Source organism: Pantherophis guttatus, chromosome 14, assembly GCF_059756535.1.
Source record: "Pantherophis guttatus breed Tessera chromosome 14, ASM5975653v1, whole genome shotgun sequence".
Lineage (NCBI taxonomy): Eukaryota > Metazoa > Chordata > Lepidosauria > Squamata > Colubridae > Pantherophis > Pantherophis guttatus.
In genome coordinates this window covers 15,568,330-15,591,477 of record NC_142076.1, presented here as the reverse complement: position 1 = coordinate 15,591,477, position 23,148 = coordinate 15,568,330, and the positions used below count along the sequence as shown (strand labels likewise).

At 45.2% G+C, this 23,148-nt stretch overlaps 2 protein-coding genes across 4 annotated transcripts in view; one reads left to right on the top strand and one right to left on the bottom strand.

Annotated features, from left to right (window-relative positions):
- IQCK (IQ motif containing K) overlaps positions 1 to 23,148 on the bottom strand; it is a 124,445-nt gene that overhangs the window by 29,123 nt on the left and 72,174 nt on the right. The window lies entirely within an intron of this gene.
- GPR139 (G protein-coupled receptor 139) lies at positions 1,678 to 22,848 on the top strand. Its single transcript, XM_034426250.3, has 2 exons — positions 1,678 to 2,094; positions 18,374 to 22,848. Exons 1-2 carry the CDS (start codon positions 1,989 to 1,991, stop codon positions 19,306 to 19,308), a joined length of 1,041 nt encoding a protein of 346 aa, XP_034282141.2. The 5' UTR covers positions 1,678 to 1,988; the 3' UTR covers positions 19,309 to 22,848.

Genomic DNA, 23,148 nt, shown 5'->3' with positions numbered 1-23,148 from the left:
GAGTTGGACATAACTGGAGAGGAAAACCTTTAGACCCGTGGTGGCGCAGTGGTTAGAATGCAACACTGCTGGCTATTTCTGTTGCCTGCCATCTGCCCGCAATTTGGCAGTTCGAATCTCACCAGGCTCAAGGTTGACTCAGCCTTCCATCCTTCCGAGGTCGGTAAAATGAGGACCCAGACTGCTGGAGGCAATAGGCTGACTCTGTAAACTGCTTAGAGAGGGCTGTAAAGCATTGTGAAGTGGTATATAAGTCTAAGGGCTATTGCTCTTTTCCTTCCTTCCTTCCTTCCTTCCTTCCTTCCTTCCTTCCTTCCTTCCTTCCTTCCTTCCTTCCTTCCTTCCCTCCCAGTGGTTAGAATGCAGTATTGCAGGCTATCTTTGCCGACTATAAACTGCTTAGAGAGGGCTGTAAAAGCATTATGAAGCAGTATATAAGTCTAAGTGCTAATTGCTATTTACCTTTATCTTTATTTTAGTGCTACCTTAAAGCCTGGAGAAAACACGTTGAAGGAACTGTCTGGATCAACCCAGAGAAAAACAGCAGGGGCTCCTCAGACTGCTACATAATTATATTTTTTATCCAGTTTTATCCAATCATAAAATTAACCGAGCGTGGGCATCCTTCCAAGGGTTGGCCCTGGTATTGTGGTTGCTATATTTCAATTAAACACCCAACACACCCAAACACTGTCCATTAATTATGGAAGTATCTGTGCTCTTCGCTATTGTAGGTAGGGTAGGTATTGTTTGATTTTATTTGAAAATAATTGGTTGCATTGTGTTGATTAAGTTGTGAATTAATTCTCTTGGTTGGAATTCTGGGATTTTTAAGTTCTCCTTTGGGACTCTACCTCAGTAAATATTTATTAATACTTGTTGTTACTTGTAGTAATCCTACTAACCATTTCTGTCCTATTGTTAGTTGCTAACCTGTTGGGATTTGGTTAAAAAAAAAAAACCCTCAACCAAACAAAGGCATAGCTCTCCAAAAATCAGTAAGTCTTCAAGGACCAAATTAAAACGAGAAATCGGATCTGTCCAAAAGGGACTTTTTACAGGACCAGGTTAGTTTGGCCAACTGTCAAGTGTCAACTGCGAAACTCATCTCGGATTTCATCCCCTCAAAAGGTGTAGGGAAGTCCAACAGGTGGGAAGTGATCGTTTCTACTGAATTCCTTCTAATTTGAAAAGTACGGAACCACATCCTGTACATCCCCTAACAGTTTTCACTAAATCAAGGGTTTTACAGACCACAATGGGTCTATTCTCACAATGTGCTTGCTCCACCATCAAACGTAGGACCAACTGCTCAGTCTTTTGTCTGAAGGTGGCCATGAATACCACGCGAAGGAGAAAAACACACACATGCACAAATTCCTTTCTGGTCTAACGTGTTGGGGTGGATTTCTCTCCACCCCAGGGTTAACCAGGCCCTGTTGAGCCTTCTGGGGGGGGAAGAGGGTCAGCTACATGCTGGGACTTCCTGTGAGCAGATCCTACAGCCGGCTCCCCTAACATCCTCCCAAAGAAATGTGCGTTATTGAAAATGAGAGGGGTGCTAGGACCCAGGAGGAAGACCAGGAAAGTGTGTGAGAGTGAGTGAGTGTGTGGGATACAGTTGGTGTGTGTGTATTTGAAGGTGGGCACAGCGCCTCCAGTTGGGAAGAGGCATATTAACCCTTTGCCTGACCGGTGGCTGTAATTGCCTCCTCCCTCCCTCCCTCCCTCCCTCCCTCCTTCCTTTCTTCTTCTTCTTCTACCTCCTCTACCTCCGCCTCCTCTTTCTCCCTTCTGCCACCCTCTCTGCCCCACCGCTGGAAGGTCCATGTGCTGCCAGCTGGGCTGAGTTCCTCCCTCTCCAGTGACAGGTGCCCAGCCGTCTTCAGTGGCAGAGGCTGGGATGTGGAACAGCCGATCCCGGAGCCCGACTCTGCCTCCCCGCCTACTAACCCGGCTCAGCTCGGCAACCCAACAGGAGCAAGTCAATGGAGCAGGATTACATTCACATGTATAATGCTTCCTTGCGTGGCTGCGGCTTAGGATACGCGCCCATCGTTTATTACAGTCTCCTGCTGTGCTTGGGGCTCCCGGGTAAGATATTTCTCTTTCTTTCTCTCCCTCCTACCTTCTTTCCTTCCTTCCTTCCTTCCTTCCTTCCTTCCTTCCCTCCCTTTCTCCCATCTTTCATTTTCTCTTTCTTTCTTTTTTTCCTTCCTTCCTGTCCTCCTTTCTTTTCTTCCTCTTTCTCCTTTCCTTCCTTCCTTCCTTCCTTCCCTCCCTTTCTCCCATCTTTCATTTTCTCTTTCTTTCTTTCCTTCCTTCCTCTCCTCTTTTCTTTTCTTCCTCTTTCTCCTTTCCTTCATTCCTTCTTTCCCTTCCTTCCTTCCTTCTCTTTCCCTTCCTTCCTCTCCTCCTTTCTTTTCTTCCTCTTCCTCTTTTCCTTTCTTCCTTCTTTCCCTTCCTTCCTTCTCTTTCCCTTCCTTCCTCTCCTCCTTTCTTTTCTTCCTCTTTCTCCTTCCCTCCCTTTCTCCTTTCCCTTCCTTCCTCTCCTCCTTTCCTTCCTCCTTTCCCTTCCTTCCTTCCCTTTCCCTTCCTTCCTCTCCTCCTTTCCTTCCTCCTTTCCCTTCCTTCCTTCCCTTTCCCTTCCTTCCTTCCTCTCCTCCTTTCTTTTCTTCCTCTTTCTCCTTTCCTTCCCTCCCTTTCTCCTTTTCCTTCCTTCCTTTCCTTCCTTCCTTCCCTCTTAAAACTTATAGACAATCTTTCCCCACCCATTTAGAGGTTCTGCCTACTTCTGGTCTTCACAAAGAAGGTATGAGCGTGGAGATGAGTCCGTTGTCCCTCAAAAGGGGACAGGGGACCAGCTGCCAGCTCAGGCACTTGGCTGAGAGCTGTAGACTTTTTCGACTTGAAGTGGGTTTGCCTTAGGAAGTTCTTTTTAGGGTCCATGGTCACTGTTGGGAGTTCCTCTGCTCAGCATTGCTTTATTAATTGTTTTTAAGGTCGGTTTAAGAACTACAGGAGGGGAGCGTAGGATGGTCTCCATCCTCAAGGTTGGGATTGGGGGTGACGGGTGTGCATGAGGAGAGCTTTACTCCAACTTGGGCAAAACCTGGGCAGTTTTGAATTTCAGAAACGTGTTGCTGTTATTGGATGAGGGGAGGAGGCATTCATAACTCATAATGTCAACTAAGATTAGTCTCATTAAGCCTTTTTGAAGTGCCCCTTAGGGACTAGGGGCTTGGATGGTCATTACCCCAGTGTCAGGACAGAGGCCTCCTCGCATTTAATTAGGTTCTGCGGTTGAACCCAAATTCACCCCTTTGGAGAGTTTGGAAGTCACATTCACACACACACACACATACACCCAACAGATGAGCCCATTTACAGCTCTCTTATCTTCCCTTTATCCCAGCACGCCTGGCTGGGGAGGATGGGAGTTGTGATCCAGACGACCTGGAAGAGGCATCTGAACCTGGAGAAGAAAGCAAGGGCGTGATTCCTTGAAGTCCCAGAGCTAGGAAGGGAGGGGGGGGACTTAGCCAGCCCATGCAGCCAGAGAAGAGCCAGAGACGTCCCTCTCTCTCTCTCTCTCTCTTCCCCCTCCTTCCTATTACAATAAATAAATAAATAAATAAATAAATAAATAAATAAATAAATAAATACCCGGCTGAGCTGTCCGTGGTGCTGACACAGCAGGAGCCGTTCGGAGAACGCTCGGGAGCTCACGTTCAAATGTACCAAGAGAGAGTTTTTGAAACAAAACAAAAAAAAAAGAAACACCTCTCTTGGCAAGCCGAGCGAAGGAGAGATTTATGGGCTGGTTTATTTATTTTATTATTTTATTTTATTTTTTTGCTCGGCTTCTCTGCCCCTCCAATCGCAGCCGACCTCTGCAAAACATGGGCTGTCCTTATTATTAATGATAGGCATGAAGAGAGAAAACCTAGAAAGGAAGCACTTGGGGAGCGAGAGGGGAAAAAAAAAATTCCGGCAATGTGGATTGATTTTTTTTGTGGGGGGGGGGAAGAGAAAGGATTGGTACGGGGGGGGGGCATGTGCCATCCAGCCAATTCTTCAAAAGGCCAAATCCTTCAAGAAGCTGGGTGACGGTCCTGTCTGTGCTATAGAGCGAACCTTTGCAGAGGAGAAATGGTGTTTGTGAAGATAAAAGAGGACCGTCGTTTAGTTGATTTCACCCATTGTGATAACAGATAACAGATTAACAGAGTTGGTTGGGACCTTATAGGTCATCTAGTCCAACCCCCCCGCTCAAGCAGGAGACCGTATACCATTTCTGACAAATGGCAGTCCAATCTTTTCTTGAAAGTCCACCTTTATTATTTTTTTTAATAAACGGTACAAGGTGGTGGACATATCTATTGCTCCTTCCTCCTCCTATTTTCTCCAAAAGCAACAACCTTGTGAGGTGGTTTGGGCTGAAAGAGAGGAACTGCCTGAAAGCCACCCAGATGGCTTTCATGCCTAACGCAGGACTAGAACTCACAGACTCCTGGTAATTGGCCCAAAATCACCCAACTGTCTTTCATGCCAAAGGTAGGACTAGAACTCTCCATCGCCTGGTGATTGGCCCAAAGTCACCCAACTGTCTTTCATGCCAAAGGTAGGATTAGAACTCACAGACTCCTGGTGATTGGCCCAAAGTCACCTACTTGACTTTCATGCCTAAGGCGGGACTAGAACTCCCAGTCTCCTGGTGATTGGCCCAAAGTCACCCAACTGTCTTTCATGCCAAAGGTAGGACTAGAACTCCCAGTCTCCTGGTGTTTGGCCCAAAGTCACCCAACTGTCTTTCATGCCAAAGGTAGGATTAGAACTCACAGACTCCTGGTGATTGGCCCAAAGTCACCTACTTGACTTTCATGCCTAAGGCGGGACTAGAACTCCCAGTCTCCTGGTGATTGGCCCAAAGTCACCCAACTGTCTTTCATGCCAAAGGTAGGACTAGAATTCCCAGTCTCCTGGTGTTTGGCCCAAAGTCACCCAACTGTCTTTCATGCCAAAGGTAGGATTAGAACTCACAGACTCCTGGTGATTGGCCCAAAGTCACCTACTTGACTTTCATGCCAAAGGTAGGATTAGAACTCACAGACTCCTGGTGATTGGCCCAAAGTCACCTACTTGACTTTCATGCCTAAGGCGGGACTAGAACTCCCAGTCTCCTGGTGATTGGCCCAAAGTCACCCAACTGTCTTTCATGCCAAAGGTAGGACTAGAACTCCCAGTCTCCTGGTGTTTGGCCCAAAGTCACCCAACTGTCTTTCATGCCAAAGGTAGGATTAGAACTCACAGACTCCTGGTGATTGGCCCAAAGTCACCTACTTGACTTTCATGCCTAAGGCGGGACTAGAACTCCCAGTCTCCTGGTGATTGGCCCAAAGTCACCCAACTGTCTTTCATGCCAAAGGTAGGACTAGAACTCCCAGTCTCCTGGTGATTGGCTCAAAGTCATCCAGATGGCTTTCATGCCAAAGGTAGGACTAGAACTCCCAGTCTCCTGGTGATTGGCCCAAAGTCACCCAACTGGTTTTATATGCCTAAAGCAGGACTAGAACTCACAATTTCTTGGTTTCTAGCCTGGTGCCTTAACCATTAGACCAGACTGGCTCTCATAGAGCCTTGGTGGCACAGCAGACTAAAGTGCTGTTGAGTAGCACCAGCTGCCTGCAATTACTGCAAGTTCAAATCTCACCAGGCTCAAGGTTGACTCAGCCTTCCATCCTTTCGAGGTAGGTAAAATGAGGACCCGGATTGTGGGGGCAATAAGCTGACTTTATATAAAAAAATAACACCGCTTGGGGGCCCCCGAAAGCCCTACTAAGCAGGTATATACAAAAGTATGAAGGCTATTGCTTAATGCATTGTAAGCCGCCCTGAGTCTCCGGAGAAGGGCAGCATATAAATCGAACCAATAAATAAATAAAATAAATATATTTTGGTGGGGAGGAGTTAAACTTAGTCCTTGCCCCTGGCTCAAACTAGCTCCCTTACTCTTGAATAGCTTTTCTTCAAGGCTCCTTGTTCAAATCTCTTTTTTACTTCCTTAATACGAACATCCAATCTGGTGAGACCTCAGTGCTTATCTAGACTGACCCCTGTTGATGGAGGTCACCTCTCTTCCAAATGCACTGATTAGAAGGTGGTTTTCAGAACCAAAAGGAAGAAGTTAGGAAAAATGGAAGGGGAAGGATATATACCCATGGACTTCAATTTTGTGCTTTTGGTCTGTATTTTTAGCCCATTTCCCTCCTCCAGCTTCATCAGGGCACCATTCATAAATCATTTCTTTGTCCTTTCAAACAAGGCTCCCAATTAAACGAGGCTAGGAGGACGAATGCAATGTCGGGCAGCAAATTTTGTGTCTAAATGGAGTTTAAAACTGGACTCGCCATCATTTGTTTCCTGAGCCACTTTGCCTATATATTTAACCGGTCAGCAATTCTTTTTAAAGCGATGGCATGTGAAAGGCTATATGCAATATGCTTTCTTCTTTTTGGTGTGGAGGACGTAGTACAGAAATAGCTATAGGAAGGAAGCCGGGGAATTATATTGGTTTGACCTTGAGGGAAGCTGGAAAAAAGAAGGGTTTGGTTAACCCGTTTGGCAGATATTGAGGTGATAATCTTTCCCGTAAATCCATCTGTTGCTACAAGTTGAACCAAACTTATCAGCCAACTAGCCTCCTTCCTTGGTTTTCTGGCCAGTAATGAAATCATGAAATCCAAGAGATCAAGAATATGCCAATCTGGAAAAGCTGAACTCTGCTCATCTCAAGGAAACACGGCCATTATATAACTGTAGTCCCTCTGGAAGTTGGGGGGCAGTCAAGGTCATTAGAAACTTACCGTATTTGCATTTCTCCCATGGTTGGTGATTCTACATCAAACCCTCCAAATTGCGTTCAACTGCTAAAAGATCTGGTATTGAAATACTTCTTTTTTTGACCAAAGTTGAAAGCTCCATTCTTGAGCTACAGAAGCAAAAGTTCCGGATATGAAATTGTGTGTATTGTCTGCATGTGAGTCTGTCAATTGTGTGAAATTGTCTGCATGTGTGTCTGTCATACATGACAGACAATTATCTGTTCTGGCCCGCCAGTGGAGCTGGCAGCAGATTCGGACAGTGAGGAGGTTGGGGAGGAACCTGGGCCAGTCCTGGAGTCTGGGGAAGGATCTGATGAGGGCTCTGCGTCGGAGGCAGAGAGGAGGCCAGAGCCGTATGTCAGTTATCAGCTGCCTTCGGAGTCAGACATCAGTGAGGCAGAGGAACAGCTGGAGCCTGTTCCCAGTGTGCGCATGCACAGAGTTGCCAGACGAAGGGAACAGCTAAAGAACAAGGGTCAACTCAGGAGTAAGGCCACAGCTGGACGATGAATGGCCCCTCCCAGAGGGAATAAAAGAGGAGCGAAAGGGGAGTGGAGTTTGCAGGAGACAATTAGTTCGCCTAATTGGTTCGTGACTCTCCAAGACTCTTTGCCAAGTTTTGAAGATATCGGCCTGGCAGCTCTCCAAGCCAGATAAGGTCTGTGACTGTGAATTCTCCCTTGAAAGACTTTGCTGGATGTGAATGAGAAGAATCCACAGTAACTTAATAAAAAGGGTTTTTTGTCGGGACAAGGAGTCTGCTTCGTGCTCTTGGAAAGCCTAAGTCAGAACAATATCTATGCACTATCCAGTTTGTAGAACCTGGACGAAGCCAAGCCAAGTTCAAGACTAGACTTCACAAGGAAAGATCAGTGGGTGACTTTGAGAAAAAAGTCACTCTTTCTCTGCCCAACTCAAAGTGGTAGTCCTCGACTTATAACCATTTGTTTAGTGACGATTGAATGTATTTATGACGATTGCAGTGTCCCAGGGTCATGTGATCCCCGTTGTAAATCCCCAGCCAGCTTTTCACAAGCAAAGTCAATGGGGGAAGTCAGATTTGTTTAATGGCCGCATCATTCACACCATGCAGTGATTCGCTTAACAATTGTGGCCAAAAAAAAAAAAAAAAGGTCATAAAATGGAGCAAAACTCACTTAACCAGCTGCCTTGCCTAGCAATGGAAATTTGGGGCTCAATTGTCATCGTAACTAAACTCATCGGACTATCTCTAAATGATAAAGAGATCATCTTGTTTTCCCCCCTTTTGTTATAGCATCCTCCTAATGCAATTAGCTCGGGAGAGAGAAGCTATTAATGTTCAATTTTTTTCATTTATCCTGGCATTTGGGCAAGGAAGGTATGCAAAACGTATCTTTTTTTTTCGTTGGCGCTCTGTATCAGCAGAAGAAAGTTATTACCAGAGCTGTGTTGCTAAACATACTTAATCAGTCCATTGTTTCTCCACTTCTGTATGGTGAAATATTAGGTTTGTCTCTGCTCCTCCTTCCCCTCGTCTCCCTCACTGGGAATTCTATGCCAAGAATTCAAATGAGCTTCTCTGTGAACGGGGAGAAAAAGACAGCTGGACCTTGCACTCAGCATTTCTTCCCCATGATTAGGATTTTGAAGAAATGATACAGATGTTGCAGGATGGACAGGACCCAGTGGTGAAATGCAGCCGGTTCTATCCGGCTTGGGCAAACCGGTAGCGCCGGCGGTGGGAGGCTCCTCCCACCCGCCCAGAACGTCATCACATTCCGTTTTTGACGCTCTGCGAATGCGCACAAGGTCCAGCACACGCGCAGAGGTGTCACGCACAAACGCACACTCCCAATTTGCAAACTGGTAGCGAAGGTAAGTGGATTTCACCCCTGACAGGACCCCCCCTAAAAGTCTGGCACAGGGAGTTTTTTGAGACATCACCACCACACCAGGGATGTCCAACCTTGGCAAATTTAAGATCTGTGGCCTTCAGCTGCCAGAATTCCCCAGCCAGAATGGGGAGGTTGCAAAATGGCAGTCACAACGTGACTCCGGGATGCTGCACCCATCATAACTGCATGCCAGTTTGCCAAGAGGCAAAATTTTGATCACATGACTGTGGGGATGCTACAATAGGAGTAAGTGCAAGGAGTTGGTGATAAATCACTTTTTTCAGTACCACTAACTTTAATTCCCCTCGCACATATGTGTTAGTCGTTCCTGATTCTAAGGGGTGGTGCTCATCTCTGTTTCAAAGCCGAAGACCAAGCGTTGTCCGAAGACGTCTCCGTGGTCATGTGGCCGGCATGACTAAACGCCAAAGGTGCACGGAGCGCTGTTACCTTCCCACCAAAGGTGGTCCCTATTTTTTCTACTTGCATTTTTTTTTACGTGCTTTTGAACTGCTAGGTTGGCAGAAGCTGGGACAAGTAACGGGAGCTCGCCCCATTAGGCGGCACTAGGGATTCGAACCGCTGAACTGCCAACCTTTCGTTCGACAAGCTCAGCGTCTTAGCCACTGAGCCACCACGTCCCATACCATACCATATCACTAACTTTGGGCAGTTATTAAATGAATAGCTATAAGTCAAGGATTCAACTGTATAAATAAGGGTTTTTTCCCCCCTCTAACATTTAAACAAAACCCTCTTGATCTGGGAAAGCCCTAATCAGAAAGTTGGGCTCCTGATTGTTAAAGTATTGCAAAGATAATATCTGAACTTTGCGCAAAGGAAAACAGCTTTCAATTCTATTCCTCTGATATAAGGATGAAATAAATGCTGCACCAACTGAATGTTAAACTCTAACTGATGCTAGGATTGGGGGTAGTTTGAAATCTCAGATAATCTTATTTAAATTCAAAGGGGTGTTTTTTTCACTCGCTCCATCAGAAACTCCTCTCTAATCTACATTTCTGAATTTTACAGCCCAAGGACAATGAAACAGCTTGTAAAAAACATTGCAAGATGATAGGCTGATGTCAGACGGGTGGGGGTGGGGGAGGACCCAAAATATTTACCATTCTGCTTATTGTCTATTTTTGTGATGAATGGAAAAAGAATCATCCCAACAGCTCAGAGGAGGAAGGAAGGAAGGAAGGAAGAAAGATAAAACTCCAGGGCAGGTGTCCGTCAAGAATATTATGCATTAAAAACACTTAGCATCCGTCAATAGGACGCCTGGCAAAAGGGTCTGTTTAATAGTCCCTGCCTGAAAATATAATAATATCCAGAAAGAATAAGAGAATGCTCCCAGATGCTCTTTCATTGCCAAAGACAGGGGAGTTATGATGCCTGCGTGCATATTTTGGAATGAGGCTGGGAGCATTGAGATTCCACAAGCGGGAAGCATCAGCTGGTCTTTGGTCTCAAGTCAAGGTCAGCGCGGTAACACATCAGCTGCTGAAACAAAGTGGAGAAGATTGGAAGATTAGCTATGTGCAGAATAGCAACTGGGAGAAAGGTTGACGAGAAAGGAAATGGGGGGCCTCTGTGGAATTGGGATCGTAGAAACCCCCAGGAGCATAGAAGAGTTCAGAGGCAGATGCATAAATAAATGTCTTAAACGTATTTATTTATATAATAAATCATATTAACTATGTACAACAGAGATCAAGTCTCATGAGGAACAAACATGAAAAGAGAGAGATGGTGAGAGCAAGGTGGAAAAATGTTGGAGGGGGTTTTATACACAGGGTAAGCCCCTCCTTTCCACATAGGGATGGAGACCCTCTCTGCCTCCACTGGTGTCTATATGACACGTGTGTCAATGGCTTGCAAATACTTGACAGCCTCAAAGCCATCGGCCCCAGATATCTATGGGACCAAATTCATGGATGCTCCATGATGGCGAAAGGAATGTGCAAGGAATGATTGAGGGAAGAAGCAGGCATGTTTATTTTATTTATTTATTTTATTAAATTTCTATACCGCCCTTCTCCCGAAGGACTCAGGGCGGTGAACAGCCAGAAGATAAAACACAGAGATACAAAATTTAAAATAAATTAAAACAAATTAAATAATTCGGCTGAATTTTAAAAGACCCCATAATTAAACAAATTAAAATTTGTATTTAAAATTTAAATTTAAAAAAGGAGAAGATTTAGGCCAGGCCAGCTTGATGAAATAAAAACGTTTTAAGCACGCGACGGAAGGTGCGCAGATCTGGGATCCTCCGTATCTCCGGGGGGAGCTCGTTCCAGATCGTAGGTGCCCCCACAGAGAAGGCTCTCCCCCTAGGGGCCGCCAGTCGACATTGTTTGATCGACGGCACCCGGAGGAGCCCCTCTCTATGGGAGCGTACTGGCCGGTGGGAGGCTATTGGTGGTAGCAGGCGGTCCTGTAGATAACCAGGTCCTAATGAAGAACTAGGGGTGACATGGAAACAGTTTTCCAGGACTTGAGGGGCTATCAGAGAGAAGAGGGGGTCATCAACCTATTCTCCAAAGCACCTGAGAACAGGACAAGAAGTAACAAATGGAAGCTTATCAAAGGGACAACCAACCTGAAGCTAAGGAGAAATCTCCTGACAGTGAGAATCAGTGGAAGGGCTTGCCTTCAGAAGTTATAGGTGCTCCACCTAAGGAGGTTTTAAAGAAGAGACTGGAGAGCCATTTGTCTGGAATGGTATAATCCAGGGGTCAGCAACCCACGGCTCTGGAGCCGCATGTGGCTCTTTCATCCCTCTGCTGCAGGTCCCTGTTGCTGGTCATCGGCTCCACAATTGATAGGGCTTTCGGTTAGTTCAGGTAGAGGAAAAAGGACGCCATGCTAGGAGGAGACTCTATGGTGGGGGAACCGGACTTCCGGTCGCCTCCAGAATTGAACGGGGGCTTCCAGTTAGGACCTTTGTGGCTCTTTGAGTGTTTAAGGTTGCCGACCCCTGGTATAATTTTTTTTTTTTTTTAATTTTAAATTTGTATACCGCCCTACTCCCGAAGGACTCAGGGCGGTGAACAGGCACAAAATAAAACACATAAATACAAAAGTTAAAACATGATTAAAACCCAATTAAATAATTTTTGCCCGAGACAATTTAAAACTCCCAATAATTTAAAACGAATTAAAATTTCAGTTTAAAAATTTAAAAGAAGGGGAGAAAATTAGGCCAGGCCGGCCTGCTGGAATAGGAGTGTCTTCAAAGCACGGCGGAAAGTGCACAGATCCGGGATCCTCCGTATCTCCTGGGGGAGCTCGTATAAGATCTCCTGCTAGAGCAGAGGGTTGGACTGCAAAACCTCCAAGAGCCACCAGCCCTGTTGGTTCTATGTTCCTGAGATAGACTGAAATTCCACCTGCATAGCAGGAAGGAATGACGGCAACTGGCATTCGGTACCAATGAGCAGAATTCACTGACAACCATATCTTCCTGGTAAAATATGCCCACGCTCACTCCTAGGAGAAATGCTATGGCTGCGAAGTGGGCTTATAGGGGGGGGGGAAAGTCGTTATGTAATTGCTTGCCTTGATGTATCTTGAAACAGGGAGGGGGCATTTAGAGCAAACCGAAGAGAAAACCCAGTATCAACCCGCTGTCTTTAGAAGAGCATTTGACGGCCGTGACCGGGAGGATTTTTCATCAGGTTCGCCTGATTCGCCAGTTGCATCCCTTTCTGGATCGGGACTCGTTACGCACCGTCACTCATGCCCTCGTCACCTCCCGCCTGGACTATTGCAATGCTCTCTACATGGGGCTCCCCTTGAGGAGCACCCGGAGGCTCCAACTGGCGCAGAGTGCGGCCGCGCGGGTGGTAATGGGAGCGACATGGCGCTCCCGTGTAACACCTCTCCTGCGCGAGCTGCACTGGCTCCCGGTGGTCTTCCGGGTGCGCTTCAAGGTTTTGGTTACCACCTTTAAAGCGCTCCATGGCTTAGGACCTGGTTATCTACGGGACCGCCTACTACCACCAATAGCCTCCCACCGGCCAGTACGCTCTCATAGAGAGGGACTCCTCCGGGTGCCGTCAGCCAAACGTGTCGGCTGGCGGCCCCTAGGGGGAGAGCCTTCTCTGTGGGGGCACCTACCGTCTGGAATGAGCTCCCCCCAGAGATACGGAGGATCCCGGATCTGCGCACCTTCCGCCGCGCTGTGAAGACCTTTTTATTCCATCAGGCGGGCTTGGCCTAATCTCTTCCCTTTTTTAAATATGTAAATTTTAATCTGTTTTTAAATTATTGGGGTGTTTTAATCTGTCTGGGCCAAAATGATTTAATTTGATTTTATCTGGTTTTTAAATTTTTTGTATCTATGTATTTTATTGTTTGGCTGTTCACCGCCCTGAGTCCTTCGGGAGTAGGGCGGTATACAAATCAAATAAACTAACTAAACTAACTAAAACTAATCAAAGAAGAAAGATCAAGGATATTAGCATTAGTGACCTGGGGAGAAGGAATCTCTCTGTTTTTACGTGCACGTATTTTGTGTAAGTGGCTGCATGCGTGTGTATGCACACACCGAGACACTGATCTGCTAAGGTCAATATTACAAGAGGTGAGATTTGTATTGATCCAGTCAATTTTTAAGTGCCTTAGAAAGTGGCGGAAAACTGGCTATCTGGAAAAAGCTAAGCTGGTAAAGGCCTGGGGGGGAGGGGGGGAGGGGGGGCTCTGGGGAATCTTAAGTGGCTGCCAAGGCTGGTGGTAAAAACAAAAAAATCCTAGAAGTTGACGGTGGAAATCTATTTCTGCAATCATGCCAGGAAAAGTAATGGTGTGTGGCTGTTGAGTTTGACGTAACTTTGAATGGTCACTAAATGAAGGGGGCTTAAGTGGAGGGCTATCTGTACAAGGGGAGGGGTTTGACGTTGAGCCAAGGGCAAGATTTCCACATGCAAACACATCCAGGCAATATAGGCGGTCCTCGACTTACAACAGTTCATTTAGTGACTGTCTGAAGTTACAACGGTACTGGGGGAAAAAAGTGGCTTATGACCGCTTTTCACTCTTACGACCCTTGCAACATCCCCGCAGTCCCACGATCAAAATCCAGACCCTTGGCAACTGACTCGACTTTATGACGGTGTCAGGCCTGGAAGCCATCTTTTGCATTGGGCCTCCAGGCCTGCCACATTTACTACTGTGGGAAACTGGGAGGGGGGATTGTATGGAGCAGGAGTGATTTGTAGTCATAATAACATTCCTTTCTCAGAGAGTCAAGGACATCTTGCCCTGCATCTGGAGGGCTGGAACTGGGAGGCATCTCAAGTTGGGACGGTGCATTGACTGGACCATGTGATGGACATGTGGGTGCTGGGCAAGGACTTGGACTTTCCTTTGGGTGGGAAAAACCTGGGAGCTTTCAGATTCGGGTTTTCCCAGATGTGCGAATATGACATCTCTAATAAAATGGAAGATTGAGGAACTTCAGGCCCCGGAGTCTTCTTTTGTTGGGGGGGTGTTACTTGAAACCCTGACAGAAGGTTGCAGAGTCCTGGGGTCATTTGCGACCTTCTGACAAGCAAAGTCAGATTCGCTTAACAACGGTGTTACTAACTTAACAAGTGCAGTGTGAATTCACTTAACAACTCTGGCTAGGAAGGTCGCGAATGGGGCAAAATGCACTTAACAACTGTCTCGCTCAGCGGCGGAAATGTTGGTGGTCCATGGTGGTCATACACGCAGGACTAACCTATAATGTATTGACTGCTTTTTAATCCTTCCATACAGGGCACGATGTTCATTTAGGATATTTGGGGGAGTGGGGTAGCGGTGGCTCCACCTGAGCCCCCCTGCCGATTCCCATCTCCTTATTTTCCCACCTGTGTCATCAGGCCTACGTGGCAACCAGAGAACGGACAGAAAGAACCGCCAACCCCCCCGTTCAAATCTGCAGCCCTTCCAGAAAGCCACGTCAATATTCGCCTCCAAGCAGGGGTCAACTCTCCTAGAATCTCGGGGTTGAAATTTGGGTCTTTCCTGTGTTTTGGTCGGAGCTGCAGCTTCATCGTGGATCATGAAAAATCGATAACTTCTTCAGAGAACAAGACTGAGAGCCGTGGCTGCCTATGGATCTTGCTACATTAATAGCTAGGAAGCTCCTTGGCAGCGGGACAAGCTTTTTGTGCAGCTAGCTCAGGGTTTCAGAAAACGTGCAGTTCTCCACATCTTACTGAGCTTCAATTCCCATCAGACCTAGACGGGACAATAGTTGGCTTGCCTGCTTTGTGTGTGTGTGTGTTGCGGGGCGGAGGGTTGCCTTGAGTAAAGGCTACTGTATTTGGCCTGCAAAGCCCAGGCAACCATTAGAAGGTATCAAATCCTTAGAACGTTCTGCCTCTCCTTTGCTGGCCCCTAATGATTATCCAGATGTCTGCAAGCTCACTTTTGGTAGCTCTGGAGTATTGTTTCTCAACTTTAGCAACTCTTAAGATGCGTGGACTGCAACTCCCAGAATTCCCCAGCTGGCAACTCTTAAGCTGGGGAATTCTGGGAGTTGCAGTCCACGCATCTTAAGAGTTGCCAAGATTGAGAACCACTGCTTTGGAGTCTCCAGAATTTTCAAAGAAGCTTGGGGTAACCTAATGTTTAAAAAGCAAATTTTTTTAAAAAAAAAGCAATGACCTTTTGAGTAATGATAAATTATATTGATAGGCCAAGGGCTCATTTATCTCAAAATGTTCGTACAGAATCTGAACTTTGGACAAAAACAATCCATATATAGATTTGCATCTGGGTATTATGAATTGTCCTTGTAGTACCCTGTTTCCCCCAAAATAAGACATCCCCTGATAATAAGCCCAATCGGGCTTTTGAGCGCATGGCAATAAGGCCAAGCGCTTATTTCAGGGTTCAAAAAAATATAAGACAGGGTCTTATTTTCGGGGAAACACGGTAGTTGCGCTAACAAAATGGATAGTAGCTGTCAAAACAAGTTAAATAGGATCAGATCACTTTAGCAGCTGGATGGAAGACATGTATAAATGTCTTTCAACTCTCAGAGAGTTGAAAGCTAGATTTGGAGATCCAACCTACTTCCCAGAAGACGACACTGATAAGCCACTTCCATATTATTATTGAAAAACCATTATGGGTCTGTTCATGTAGACTCAAGAACTGAAGCTTGACTAAGATCCAACCTACTTCCCATTGGAAGACAAGGTTAGGTCACTTCCACATTATTGTTGAGAGAACTTTATGGATCATGTAGTCTCAAGGACTTAAGCTAGACTCCAACCTACTTCCCAGCAGAAGACAATGTAAGTCAACTCCATATTATTGTTGAGAGAACTTTATGGATCAAGGACTCAAGGACTTAAGCTTGACGCAGAGGAGTCACTGAAAGCTAGACTTGGAGGTCCAACTTACTTCCCAGGCAGAAGACAATGATAAAAGCATCTCCATGTTATTTTTGAGAGAACTTTATGGATCACTTCACGTAGTCTCAGTGTGTTCTGACCTAGGGTTCCCAAGAGCATGAAGCAGACTCCTTGTCCCAACAAAACCCCCTTTTTATTAAGTTACTGTGAATTCTTCTCATTCACCTTCAGCAAAATCTTTCAAGGGAGAATTTACAGTCACAGACCTCATCTGGCTTGGAGAGCTGCCAGGCCGATATCTTCAAAACGTGGCAAGGAGTCTCGGAGAGTCACGAACCAATTAAGTGAACTAATTGTCTCCTGCAAACTCCACTCCCCTTTCGCTCCTCTTTTATTTCCTCTGGGAGGGGCCCTTCACCGTCCACCTGTGGCCTTACTCCCAAGTCGACCCTTGTTCTTTAGCTGTTCCCTTCGTCTGGCAACTCTGTGCATGCACACACTGGGAACAGGCTCCAGCTGTTCATCTGCCTCACTGATGTCTGACTCCGAAGGCAGCTGGTAACTGTCAGACGGCCCTGGCCCCCTCTCTGCCTCCGACGCAGAGCCCTCATCAGAGCCTTCCCCAGACTCCAGGACTGGCCCAGGTTCCTCCCCAACCTCCTCACTGTCCAAATCTGCTGCCAGCTCTGCTGGCCGCTGGCGGGCCACAACCCAGGGATCTCCACTTGACTCAAAGGAGACCTTCTCATCTAACAACGAATTATAATCTTGGCAACCATGCAATCTTCTCAGGGACCTTATCCCCCTCCTGAGACATCACCACTCTAAAGCTTCACCCGGCAATGCTCCATAGTCAGCTTTGAACATGGGAAAGCGTTGGGAATGAAGCCCCCCACCCCCCACTTCCCATCTCAAAAGACAGGTGGCTGAGTAGCAATCCTTTTCAGCATTTTCTTCAGCACTTAGCAAAGCAGGAATTAACTTGAGTGCTTGAAGATGCAATTCTCTTTTTTTAAAAAAAAAAAAAAGTGGCAAAGCAAAAATGCCAGCAGCATCTTCCCCACCCCCATCCTGTCACTGTTCAAGATTTCCCTCCCTCACCCCCCCTCCGGAAAACCATGTTTCAGCAAGATGCCCTAAGAGATTGTTCATAAATATTTGGCAGTTGAGTGGCCAAATAATATGCACTTGTATTCAGATGTGCAGCATGCATCCAAGAGAATCGTTTTCGTCCTGTCTTTGGGGTCCCACCTTTCTCCTCAGTTCTTAGCTACAGGAATTTGTGTCATTATTCTTGATTGGCCTTGGAAAAGAAATCAGCATGCTCAGAAGTCGAACGTTAAATGTGATGCATTAGCTCCACACACACACAAAAAAAGAGTAATTACTGAATGCATATGAAATTTCAATACTTGGCAACTCACCCTCTCTCGGTAAACCAAACCTCTGTACTTTGTGAATTAATTAAATAGGTTGGTGGTTGAGCAACTGTTGGGAAATGTCTGTATGACGTCCAGCCAGAATGTCTTGCAGCCAGAGTGGAATTAAATCAGGGTCCACTTAAAGACAATCAATGTTGACCCATATTCTAAAGAAGATTGTCCTGCATTTAAGAGGCATCTCCTTGTCTACTGTTGTCAAGACTACAGTTTCTCAACCTTAAGATGTGTGTCTGTGGAAGTTCTCACTCATCCAGGTCATGGTTGTCCCAAAGGTGTTTTTTCAAGAGGCAACTGGACTTTCTTGTTATTTCTTGAGGATGTTTTGTTTCTTATCCAAGAAGCTTCTTCAGAATTGGATGAGAAGCAAAACATTTTCAAAGGAGATGTCGATGGACATTCTCCGTCATCCAGGTCATGGTTGTCCCAAAAGTGTTTTTTCAAGAGGCAACCGGACTTTCTGTTTTTTTTTTTCTCGTGAAGACATTTCACTTCTCACCCAAGAAGCATCTTCAGTTCCCACAAAATGGTGGGGAATGGAAGGATTTATATCCCTTGCAGTCATTGGGGTGTTGATTCTTGGGTTATTTTTCCGATGTTAATCCTCATTTTTCAGCTGCTGTTGATTACTTGTTCATTACTATTCTCAGAAACCCAAATAGGTGCATTAATTGTATTCTAATTCTCTTTTAGAATATGCTTTAAGTAACTCCATGTGTCACATTTGATTATTGGGACCTAATAGTAATTGCTAATCTTCTAAAGTTAATGTAATTTTTTCCCTCTCTCTCTCTCTCTCTCTCCCATTACAGCTAACATTTTGACGGTAATCATTCTGTCGCAGCTGGTGGCTCGGCGTCAAAAGTCCTCCTATAACTACCTTTTAGCTCTCGCGGTGGCTGACTTGCTAGTCCTTTTCTTTATCGTCTTTGTTGACTTCTTGTTGGAAGATTTCATCTTGAAGGAGAAGATGCCTGAAGTCCTGGACAAAATTATCGAGGTGTTAGAGTTCTCCTCCATCCATACTTCCATCTGGATTACTGTCCCTCTCACGATTGACCGGTACATCGCCGTCTGTCATCCCCTCAAATACCACATGGTTTCCTATCCCGCTCGCACCCGCAAAGTCATTGTGAGTGTTTATATTATTTGCTTCCTAACCAGCATCCCATACTACTGGTGGCCGAACATCTGGAAGGAAGACTACACAAGTACGCTTGTTCACCACATCCTCATCTGGATCCACTGCTTCACCATCTATCTGGTCCCTTGCTCCATCTTCTTCATCTTGAACTCCATCATCGTCTACAAGCTTCGGCAGAAGTGCAACTTCCGGCTGCGAGGCTATTCCACCGGGAAAACCACCGCCATCTTGTTTACCATCACCTCCATTTTCGCCGTCCTCTGGGCCCCGAGGATTATCATGATCCTTTACCACCTTTACGTCTCTCCCATCAACAACAGCTGGTCCATCCACATCGTCTCCGACGTGGCCAACATGCTGGCATTGCTCAACACCGCCATCAACTTCTTCCTGTACTGTTTCATCAGCAAGCGGTTCCGCACAATGGCGGCCGTAACGCTGAAGGCCTTCTTCCGGTGTCAGAAGCAACCCGTCCAGTTCTATACAAACCATAACTTTTCAATAACTAGCAGCCCGTGGATATCCCCGGCCAACTCCCACTGCATCAAAATGCTTGTCTACCAATATGATAAAAACGGGAAGCCTATGAAGATCTCTCCATGAAAGATCCATGATGGATGATCCACTTCTTTTTAAGCTGTTCCAACGATGACATGGAAGAGCCGGGGATGATAATCGCTTGCAAATAGCAGCCATTGGATTTTGTTCCTCTCCGAGCATCAGAAGATAAACGGGCTACAATCGTTGATAGGCGTCTTTGGACACCTCCAGGAGAACAAAGGAGAGGCAGAAAGCTTCACGGCTTCATCTCTTGCAAGGCTTTAATCAATAGTCTTGGATCGAAAGATCTACGGGCCTTGAGAGATGGCTGTTGTCTTGCGTAAGACTTGGGTGAAAAGCATACGGTGCAACTTTCAATTAAACCTTGCTCGATCACCCTAACCAAACGCTTCAGAAGATGTAGAAATCTGAATCTTTATATATTTCATAAGACCCTGATGGAAACTTTGACAGATTCGAAGTTGTTGCTTGCTCCCTTTTCCAGTTTCGGTTGGGTTATTTTCATCGTGGCATGAAATCTTATTACTTGGATGCTTGGACACTACATAAAGGAAGTTAGCCATATTTAGAATATTTGTATGGTGCATAGGCTAATTTTTGGAGGTTTCATTGGAAGAACTATCCATACTTAGAAGGATGGAGATCACTTTCTCCTTTGCTTGGTTTCTTTTTTTTAGAGGAAAACCTCTAGAGTGGACAGTTTGAACACTGAGTAAACACGAGAGCCATCCTTAGAATATTTGTATGGTGCATAAACTGATTGTTGCAACGGAAGAAGGGTTAATGCCTAGAAGGAATCCCTTTCTTAACACTAGCATGTTATACAACGTGAAAACTCTTCAGTCTTACCTATTTACATTCTGAGCAATGTCCAAAATAAGATTTAAAAACAAAAGGAATTTTCCTGAGCAGAGAAAAAGAACAATCGCATTTGGTATTTGATACACATTTTTGTTTTGCTTGGCTTTTTAAAACAAACTATCAATCTCTAGCCCTGTCAGGCATTTTCTTCCTTTTAAGGCACCCATGTCATTGGTGATGGACTCCATGAAGTTTTTGAGAGTTAGTCAAAGTTTTCAAGGATGAGTTAGGGGTAGTCTGCATACATTGGGAAAGGCCAAGAATGTATACACAATGGAATACAATGTGTGTCCGTGTGCGTGCGTGAATTCAAATATTTAACTATTCACCTTCATAAACACAGGAGCGCCAAGAAAAATTCGGTTTATGGAAATGGCTTTTGGGGTCCTTTTAGTTTTCCATTGACTGAGATTCTGTTAATTGGATGAAAGACTTCCAACTATCGTAAGAAGTGTTGGCAAAGATCACACGGTGTGAGATGAGCTGAAGAAAGTATAAACACCAAAGTTATTGAATATTTGTAAAAATGCAGAGAACATATGTGCCATGTCCCTTGTCTCTTGTCCCTGAAGAATTATTTTGGACTGTTAACGTCTGCCTTAGAAAACATGAAAACTAATATTTGGGATGACATGCACTACCTCATATGGTGTAACCTTGAGGGGAACAGTGGTTGCTCGTTGTATCACTTTAGTGCATGCTTCCAATCAAGTTATTTATTACCAGCCCAGATCTGCCATCTGCAACTTTTAGGAATAGCGCGGATAGTCCTTGACTTATGACCACAATTAGGAGCAGAATTCCCATCGCTAAGCAAGTTGGTTAAGTGAGTCATGCTCAATTTTATGATTTTTTTTTAGGGCAGCGGCTTCTAACCTTTTGGGCACCGGTTCTGTGGAGAAAGGCTTTTTCATGGACCGGAGGGAGCCACGGATGGGGCTTTGCTTGTTTGCCTGGCAGGGCTTCTGGCATGCCGTGGACCAGTGCCAATCTGCAGACTGGGGGTTGGGGACCCCTGTTTTATGGCAATTAAGAAATTCAGTATCTAAGTAATATAAGAGCACCTTTCTAGAAAGAATGATGTCCATTTGAATAGGAAGGGACATTATTGGTCCCGATATCTCTGACTTCTATAGGTATAGCACTGTAAAAACAGAGAGTTGGAAAACCAGCCAACCAATCCCAAGGCAGAAACTCTCAGCTCTGTAAAATTCTGTCAGAGTTTGTTGCAAAAAATCAAATCCAGAAAGCACGCACAGGCAGACTGATGCAGCAGGATTCATTACCTTCTTTATATACATAATAACATATGAAGTAAATTTACAACACCAACAGCCGATTTCTTCCAACGTGGTAACGGTTACAAGCAAAACACAGAGTAGGGCAGACTAGTTTCAGTTTCAATTCTGCAGACAGACAAATCCAGACTGGTTTAGCTTCTGCACAGACTCAGATCTGAGCCACGCCCAGCCTTCTTGCTTAAGTTTCTGTTTCTAAAACAGTCCTCATTGGCTGACCCAGTTGCTATGCCTATTCATTGACTGACCTTGTTACCATGTCTTCCCATTACAGCCAGTCCCCAATGGCTGACCTGTTGCCATGTCTATCCCAGTTCATGAATATTCTGACAAATTCTCCAATAATGGAGCCTCCCATGTCTCCCAAGGCATGGGAGGTTACTAAGCGTTGGAGAGATACAGAAAGTCGGCTATTGATCCCAGTTAATTAGAGGATTTTGAGAAGCCTCCCATTTGGCTTCTACAAGCACCTGTGATCATGCCAGGATGTATGCTTGTGTGTATGCAGCTGTTTAGGTATAGGCATGTGTCACATAGCACGATTCATCTCCAATTGTTCCCCCATCTACAGTAGAAACACACACATGCACACACACATGCCAGCATGAGATGGTTTCTTAACATTACCGCGTGCTTTTTTCTTTTTCTTCTTCAAATAAAGCACCCTTGGTTCCTTTGCCCTGAAAAATCTCATTAAAAAGAAGAAATCTAAGCATGAGAAAAAAAAATGTTTCTTTTCTTTTTCCTCTACTGGTTTAGCTTCATAAAGGGGAAGTTGCATGGAATGATGACACCCTTCCTGTTGTCTTTTTTTTTTTTTTTTAACAAGGCTGCTTTGAAAAGAAAACCTTTTCATGGTGCACAATTGAATAAAATGAGCAACCCGGAGGCATAATCTTTTTTTTTTTCCCTGTAAAATTGTCACTTTTGTTGGGGGCTAAACAACCGCTTCCATTAGGGATGCTCTCAGCGAGAGGTAGAAAGGGAGGCAGTGGTATTTTCGACTGGCAGCCGTTTCTTATGGAAGCAATCATTTTAAATGCCCAACTTGGTAAACAAAGCAAAACAAAAACAAATAATGAAAAATTAAAAAAGCACTTTCGAACAAGGAGAACATTGGGCAATGGAAACATAGGATTGTATACTGCAAGAATGTAATATATGTATGTTTTTTTTTTTAAGTGCATCTGATAACACAGATGTTATAAAAAAAATGAGATTCTGGAAAGAATGCAGAGAAGAGCAACTAAGATGATTAAGAGCCCGGAGGCTAAAACATATGAAGAACAGTTGCAGGAATTGGGTATGTCTGAAGGGTGAAATGCTACCGGTTCGCCCCGGTTCGGGCAAACCAGTAGTGATAAAAACTACCAGTTCAGGTGAATCAGTAGTTTTAAAAAAAAAGCTACCAGTTCGGGCAAACCGGTACTTAAAAAGCTACCAGTTCGTCAGAACTGGTATTTCCAACAATCAACTGTGCCACGCGATTTGATCTAGTGGTGAGTTCTAGTCCCACCTTACGCACGAAAGCCAGCTGGGTGAGTTTGGGCCAATCACCAGGAGACGGCGAGTTCTAGTCCCGTCTTAGGCATGAAAGCCAACTGGGTGACTTTGGGCCAGTCAGTCACTGTCTCTCAGGCCAACCTACCTGACAGGGCTGTTGTTAGAAAATAAGAGTAGGAAGGTGCATTAGACATATTCATTGCCTTGTGTTATTTGTAAA